The sequence below is a fragment of the Cyclopterus lumpus genome, chromosome 22 (assembly GCF_009769545.1).
Source record: "Cyclopterus lumpus isolate fCycLum1 chromosome 22, fCycLum1.pri, whole genome shotgun sequence".
In the NCBI taxonomy this organism is placed as follows: Eukaryota; Metazoa; Chordata; class Actinopteri; order Perciformes; family Cyclopteridae; genus Cyclopterus; species Cyclopterus lumpus.
Genome location: NC_046987.1, coordinates 19598788 through 19606287, shown reverse-complemented (window position 1 = coordinate 19606287; position 7500 = coordinate 19598788). Strand labels below are relative to the sequence as shown.

At 49.9% G+C, this 7500-nt stretch overlaps 1 protein-coding gene across 1 annotated transcript in view; it reads right to left on the bottom strand.

Annotated features, from left to right (window-relative positions):
- Positions 1-1254: 1254 nt before the first annotated feature.
- The window catches only part of slc25a21 (solute carrier family 25 member 21), a 76280-nt gene continuing 70034 nt past the window's right edge, over positions 1255-7500 (bottom strand). Inside the window, exons 7-11 of the mRNA XM_034563163.1 lie at positions 6829-6936; positions 6555-6719; positions 4758-4939; positions 2687-2739; positions 1255-2279 (exon numbers count right to left, since the gene is read on the bottom strand). Coding sequence (XP_034419054.1) covers positions 2218-2279; positions 2687-2739; positions 4758-4939; positions 6555-6719; positions 6829-6936 — 570 coding nt within the window. The 3' untranslated portion in view covers positions 1255-2217. The remainder of the gene's footprint in view (positions 2280-2686; positions 2740-4757; positions 4940-6554; positions 6720-6828; positions 6937-7500) is intronic.

The following is a 7500-nucleotide window of genomic DNA, read 5'->3' as shown; positions in this document are numbered from 1 at the left end:
TCGTAGTCCAATGTCGGTCAGCTCTGTGGAGGCGAGGAGGGCCTGTACGAGCTTTAAAAAAGGCCCCCCCGACACGTGTTTATAATTAATGAAGTGGAGTCTGACTCCGGTGTCACGTGGTTATCTTTTCACTTCTCCACACACGCAATCAGATACGAAGACAGCCGACGCAGAGCAGAATGTTTTCTCAATGCCTTAAAACAGCAACGTCGGGCACGCAGGTGAACGAAAGGAGAGAGAAAACATGTCTGGTTCCGTGTCCTTTGGTATGTACACGGAACTCCCCGAATCACTGCTTATATTTAAAGGTCTTAGTGGAGCCACTGAATGGAGATGTTCATGGGCGTAGAGTAAAAATGAAGACAAGTGTGTGTGTGGGGGGGAGGAGGGGGGGGGGGGGGGGGGGAGACTCTGCCGAAGGAAGATTTATGATGAGCGCCGGTGTGCAGGGAATTCAGGTGAAGAGGCCCCGTTGCTATAGCGACCATGCAATACACGCGGCAACGCACGTTAGCACGCTGACAAGAAACACACACACACACACACACACACATTCGGCACTCCATTACAGAGAGGGGACAGGTTAAGCGCTAACAATTCCATCAGTCTGCGAGGGCTAGTTGTTAGTCCATCACCACGAGGCCCCCCCCCCCCCCCCCCCCTCCCCCCCCCCCCGGGGCCAAAAAAAAAAAACGCTCCATTTTTTCGGCAGAGAGAAACTCCCACATTAAATGATGGCTGTCAAACGCCGACGTGGCTCAATACAAGCTTCTGCCAGATGAGGTCGAGATGAGTCTCTCACACAGCGGCCATTACCCCCCCCCCTCCCGAAGGCTGTGCAACAGGTGTGTGTGTGTGTGTGTGTGTGTGTGTGTGTGTGTGTGTGTGCGTCTGTTTGCATATTTGCGTAAGAGATAGAATGGCAAAGGGAGAATGTGTGCGGTAACCCCCACCCACACGCACACACACACACACACACACACACACACACACACACCACCATTCCTGCAGCCACATTTGCATTTCTTGAGCTTGTTGTTTTAGCTTGCACTAAAGCTACTGAGGCACCTAATACAACGTCTACAGCTGACAGCTCCTCATGCTACTAAGTGCTCTGATGGGGGGGGGGGGGTTAATGCAGGGGGGGGGGGGGGGGGTAAAGAAGTGGTTAAAGTAAGGTGATACGCGTCTGTATCGAGCTCAAAACGCTCAACAACACGCAACAACACAAGCTTTTCACAGCGAGGCACCCGGTGAAGAGTTTAATATTGAGTTTAATATCGTTTTTGTTTTCTTCTTTTAGTTGGTCACCGATACACATGGAGAACAAACAAGTCAAAATGAACAATAAGAGGTTACATAAAAATATCAGTCATGCAAAAATAACCTTCTACAATAGGCCATTAACAATATCGGTGAAATTCTTATACACAGTAATTATTAAGAATCAGGCACTATTGTGGCTATTTGGTTATAGTTTAAGATAAAGAGTAATGCTCACAGTGTTGTGGGTGGTATCACAGTATATTTAAGATGCATATGAAGGTGTGTACACACACACACACACACACACACACACACACCGACTTTAAAATGTATAATAACAGTAATATATCTCAATATTATTCACGTTTGATAGATGTGGATTCATCCAAACTCGGCGTGTGTTAGTTTCATCATACACGTCACTGCGCAGCCATATAATCATCTCGTAACCATAACTTTGGAGTTTCATTTAATTTGAAACTTGAAAAAACCAAAAACAAATTTGCACCAAAATATTTTGCATGATAACATTGAGTACTTCATTAGTTCATATTCATACATAGTTATAGACTCTCAAAGACACACTTTGCTTCATCGGGGCTGTTTTGGGCCCACTTCAAACACAAATGCATGAATCTCTCATGTGAAATAAACCCAAAATGTTAAAAAATTTGGCATAAAATTCAAGTAGGACTCCGTGACTTATAACAGGAAGCTGATTGAGAAAAAAAAAAAAGGTTTCAGGGTCTCTCATTCATTAAAAAACGATTTTCTCTATAAAAAAAAATTTAAAAAAGTACTCAAATCTTCAAATATTGCATCTGTTTCGAGTTACTTCGATGAAGATGTATTTTTTTTTTTTCCTGCATTGAAATATAAACGCGGTAACGCTGGCGGCAACATTTGGTCGTTACTGGAACGGTATTTGGTGACGAGGCACTCCCTCTTGGGTTACCAGTTTGTCCGCAGCCATCCGGACACATATTCATAAACCAGCAGCATCACCGCTCCACCTGTGAGAGAGACACCGTGAACCAATAGGAACGGAGCTTTAGTGTCATGTGGACATTCACGTGGTATAGAAACAACTTAAACATTGATTTTTATATTTTACACGATACGCAGCGCTTTTCATTGGAAAATGTGCTCGTGCAAAAGTTGAATTTAACACCGAGCATGCGCTGTCTGGATTAATCATTTGAGAGTTCCCAGACGTAACGTTTTGTTTTTATATATATATATATATATATATATATATATATATATATATATATATATATATATATATATATATATATATATATATTTCAGTTCTTTCAACCAATCTCAATATTATTCAAACATTTTCATCTGCTGTAACTTGGAATTTGTGACTACGAGGACGATTTAAACACCAGTATAAAGAACTCTTTATTGTTACCTGGTCCAAGCCTCATTATCTTGGGCACCAACCCCTTGTAGAGCGCCAAGTACCTACCGAAAAAAAATAGGGTGTTAATTATGTGAAAATACAAAAATACCACTGTGAACCCTCAAAGTGTGCATATCCAGATTGCATCCATTTATACCTTCAGTGTGTGTACTTGTACGTGTGTACAGGACAAAGTGTGGTGGTGAGTTATTGTCTGTCTACCTGTCTGTCTACCTGTCTGTCTGTCTGTCTGCCTGCCTGCCTGTCTGTCTGCCTGCCTGTCTGTCTGCCTGTCTGCCTGCCTGCCTGTCTGTATGTCTGCCTGCCTGTCTGTCTGCCTGCCTGTCTGTCTGCCTGCCTGCCTGTATGTCTGTCTGTCTGCCTGTCTGCCTGCCTGTCTGTATGTCTGCCTGTCTGTCTGCCTGCCTGTCTGTCTGTCTGCCTGTCTGTCTGTCTGTCTGCCTGTCTGCCTGTCTGCCTGCCTGCCTGTCTGTATGTCTGCCTGCCTGTCTGTCTGCCTGCCTGCCTGTATGTCTGTCTGTCTGTCTGTATGTCTGCCTGCCTGTCTGTCTGCCTGCCTGTCTGCCTGCCTGTCTGTCTGCCTGCCTGCCTGTCTGTCTGTCTGTCTGCCTGCCTGTCTGCCTGCCTGTCTGTCTGCCTGCCTGTCTGTCTGTCTGCCTGCCTGCCTGTATGTCTGTCTGTCTGTATGTCTGCCTGTATGTCTGTCTGCCTGCCTGCCTGTCTGTATGTCTGCCTGTATGTATGTCTGTCTGTCTGTCTGTCTGCCTGCCTGTATGTCTGTCTGTCTGCCTGCCTGCCTGTCTGTCTACCTGTCTGTCTGTCTGCCTGCCTGTCTGTCTGTCTGTCTGCCTGCCTGTCTGTCTGTATGTCTGCCTGTCTGTCTGCCTGTCTGTCTGTCTGTCTGCCTGCCTGTCTGTATGTCTGCCTGTCTGTCTGCCTGTATGTCTGTCTGTCTGCCTGTCTGTATGTCTGCCTGTATGTCTGTCTGCCTGTCTGTCTGTCTGTCTGTCTGCCTGTCTGTCTGTCTGCCTGTCTGTCTGTCTGCCTGTATGTCTGTCTGCCTGTCTGTCTGTCTGTCTGTCTGCCTGTCTGTATGTCTGCCTGTCTGTCTGTCTGTCTGTCTGCCTGTATGTCTGTCTGCCTGTCTGTCTGTCTGTCTGCCTGTCTGTATGTCTGCCTGTCTGTCTGTCTGTCTGTGTGTCTGTCTGTCTGTCTGCCTGTATGTCTGTCTGCCTGTCTGTCTGTCTGTCTGCCTGTCACCCCGTCGTCAGGTACATATTTGGGGTCTAACGGCCGGCGGTGGCGAGCGCCTTAATGCATTCAAGCTGACCAGTAGCTGGCGGCCTCCGCCTCGTGCTCTCCTTGTCCCGCCCCCTGGCCCCCGCCACTGATGGCGTTAATAAGGCTCGACCCACTTCCTCCCTGGCCCTCTGTCTGATTAGATTGACCCGTGGAGCGCCGCGCGGCTCGTTAGGGTCTGCTTAACGACGTCTCCCATAGGGACCACTAATTAGCCGGGACTGTGTTGTGTTAGAGCGGAGGGGACCTGGATGTGGCGGAGGGGGCACCCTCCACGCACCCCTGCGACGACGACGGCGTTTTCCAGCCCTCCCCCTCAACCACCACCCCCGAGGGCCCCCGCGTCCACTAACTACAAACATCTCGCCGGCCCTCGTGTAGCGGAGCGGGGGGGAAAAGTGGAAAGCCCCCGCGGGCGATAGCTGAAATAACATACACCCTTTTCTCCTCCAAGCTCCAATCTCCGAGGCTTGAAAATAAGTTCACGTTTACTGTACGATAAGGGAAGGTACGGCCCGCGTGGTTCACGATGATCGGATCGCAGCTCCTGGAGCCGGTGCAGGAAACTCTGCACGGCAACAACCGACAACTTGTCGCTGCAGCTGGTGCATTTGTCTTTTCTGACAGCTCGTTTTGTTTTGGGCACACAACCAAATGTCAGTAGCTAACAAAGCGGACAAAGTGGCTCATTAATTCTTGGATGTATCGGTGCCGATGATCCCCCTCCTACTTATCCCCCTCCCCTTCCCTCGGTTCCTACCCTTCCTCCCGGTACACCAGCGCCATGGACTGGAAGCAGGTGCGGTACTTGATCTCTCCGGGCACCGGCTGGGGGCCCTGGATGCGGCTCTTGGCGACGTCGAAGGGAATGTTGACGCAGGAGGAGATGGTCCCCGACACCAGGCCGATGGCGAACTTCCTCATGAACTCCAGGGTCGGGTCCTGGTGAAGAGGAGAGAGAGGAAAAAAAAAAAAACGGATTAAAACAAAACGTTCGACAGGCGCCATTTTTACTGCCGATATCTCCGGGGCGTTAAATCTAAGAAGTAAATACAACTTAAGGGCAATAAAGACAAAGTAGTGTCATGGAGTCTTTATTTGGAGGGGGGGGGGGGGGGGGGGGGGGGGGGGGGCGTGCATATATGACTGCAAAGCTGATCATTTTATGGTAGCGCAGGGGGGGGGGGGGGGGGGGGGGCAGATTAGTGCTTCCTGACTGCGGTGCGGCGTTCTGATTGGCTGAACAGAAGCACATGTTCTTTCGGGGGGGTGGGGGGAAGCCAAGGCAGCGGGGTTTATAAACAGGGTGCACGCAGGCAGACCGGGGAAGGCATATGGGGACAATTTGGGTAATTGGGCTGTGACTCGGTACAGGGGTATTACTGTACCAGAGAAGCCCAGACTCAGAGAGCTCTGACAGCTAATTGGCCGGGATATTTTTTACAAATGACAGCAGCCTCTCTGGTCCCGGGCTTTTCTCAAGCGGCCCGGACACCCTGAGAGTCGAGGTAAATCAACAGCTAATCCCACTTCTTCTTTTTTTTTCTTCTTAAAAGTGGGATGTGGGGAAGGGGAGGGGGGGTAACATACCCTCAGCCTAAGTAAACCCCTCAACCCACTTCCTACCAGCCCTGAGCAAACATCTCCTCACACATCCACATGGTGAATGATGGCAGTGTGCTATCTGCCTCCTTCTCCGACATTCAAAATTTGGATACGAGAGAAGCCGGAGCTCGGCCCCCCCCCCCCCCCCCCCCCCCCCCCCCCCCCCGGCTTTAAAAAATTTGACTACGGACACGTCTGAGTTGCCAGCTCATTTGCTCACGTTGCTGACAAATGGAGGAACGCCGCTGTTGCGATGTTTTTTTTTTTCCCCCCCCCGTTTCCATCGACCTCAACAATAGCTCGCCCGTTAGCCTCTCACAAAAAACGGCGCCCGTTCCATCGCCCCCGCGCATACCGACGCCGGATGATTCCCCCGCCGAAGAAAAAAGCGACGGCCGCAATCTAAGAAGAGAGCTATTTGGGTCGTCCAGCCACATAATTATCATTCACAGAGGATGACCACTTGCTCCTCCGCGCGTGTGTGTGTGTGTGTGTGTGTGTGTGTGTGTGTGTGTGTGCGTCACTGGAAAACATGTTGAAAATACAGCAGGGCTATTTCGGCTCCCGCTTTTGTAACCGTTTCTCTTGAACGCAGCGGCGCCTGTTGCCTGTTTCCAATTAGCTCACCGGGGGTTTGATCTAATGCTCCGGTTCGTGCATATGGAACTGCCGTATGGCAACGATTCCGTTAAACAAAATTAACTCTCGTGTTTTGCGCCGGATGCGTAATCTGAAACTTTTTGAGGATGTTATGACGAGCGAAAACGGACGAGGTATTAGCGGGCCTGATCTCACAAGCTCCTCTCTGATTGTTGCTTCCTCCTTCTGCTGTGGCAGTCTGACTAATCACGCTATCAAACACTTGCGGTCCCCCCCCCCTCGTCTCCCCCAAATAAAAACAGCAGTGGAGGTCGGAGGGGGGGAGGGGGGGGGGGTTCGATCAGCGCGTTACCGGGCTGGAGGGAATAGCGTCCTTGACGTTGAAGTAGAAGCCAAAGTAGATCATGTTGAAGACTCCGTGGCGTCCCAGCGTGGACGTCAGCCCTTTGTTCAGGCCCCTCGCTCCGAAGCCGTCGGAGTTGATTATGAGCCTCGCCTGAGCGAAGGAAGAGGGTTGCTGTGGCGAAGACGGAGAGAGAGAGAGAGAGAGAGAATGGACGCGTCACGTGACGGCAGGAACAAACGGCGATGGAGAGAAACGCACATCGTGTTTTGCTTCCACCGACCTTCGTGAAGGAGTCCCTGTTGGCCTGCAGGCTGACTTTCACCACTTCGAACGGGTTGACGACGACGGCCTCCGTCAAGCCTGCGCCGAGGCCGGCGACGGACAGCGCCTGGAGGGGGGGGGGGGGACGACAAAGTGCAGATAATAATACGCAGAATAGACAAACACTGTGTGTCCGAGCTACAAGAGCTTGAGGGCGAATCGTGGTGTTCAGAAATATCCCCCCCCCACCCATGAGTTGTTTCCTTCAGACTTCTCGATGTCGTCGCGCGACAAATGTTTTGATGACACCTGCAGTTTCTTATCATTTGACAAATTATCAGGTGACAAGACAGATGGGAGAGAGGAAGGTGAAGTGAAGGAGGGAAGGAAAAAAAAAAAAAAAAAGAGGAATGTGAGCCGTTTAAGATTCATCTTTAAAACACAGGAGAAGTGAAAAAAAACTAACAAAAAAACGCACAATAATAAAGTTATTTCATGATAACCAAAGCGTTTCCACTACCTACTTACATACAGGTATAATACAAATATAGTATAACCTTGACGTGTGATTAGGAGTGGAGGTTGCGACACTGCATGTATTTGCATGGGGCAGCGTACGTTTGCATGTGTGTGTGTGTGTGTGTGTGTGTGCGTGTGTGTGTAATGCGTAATGGGAACACGTCAAGAACGT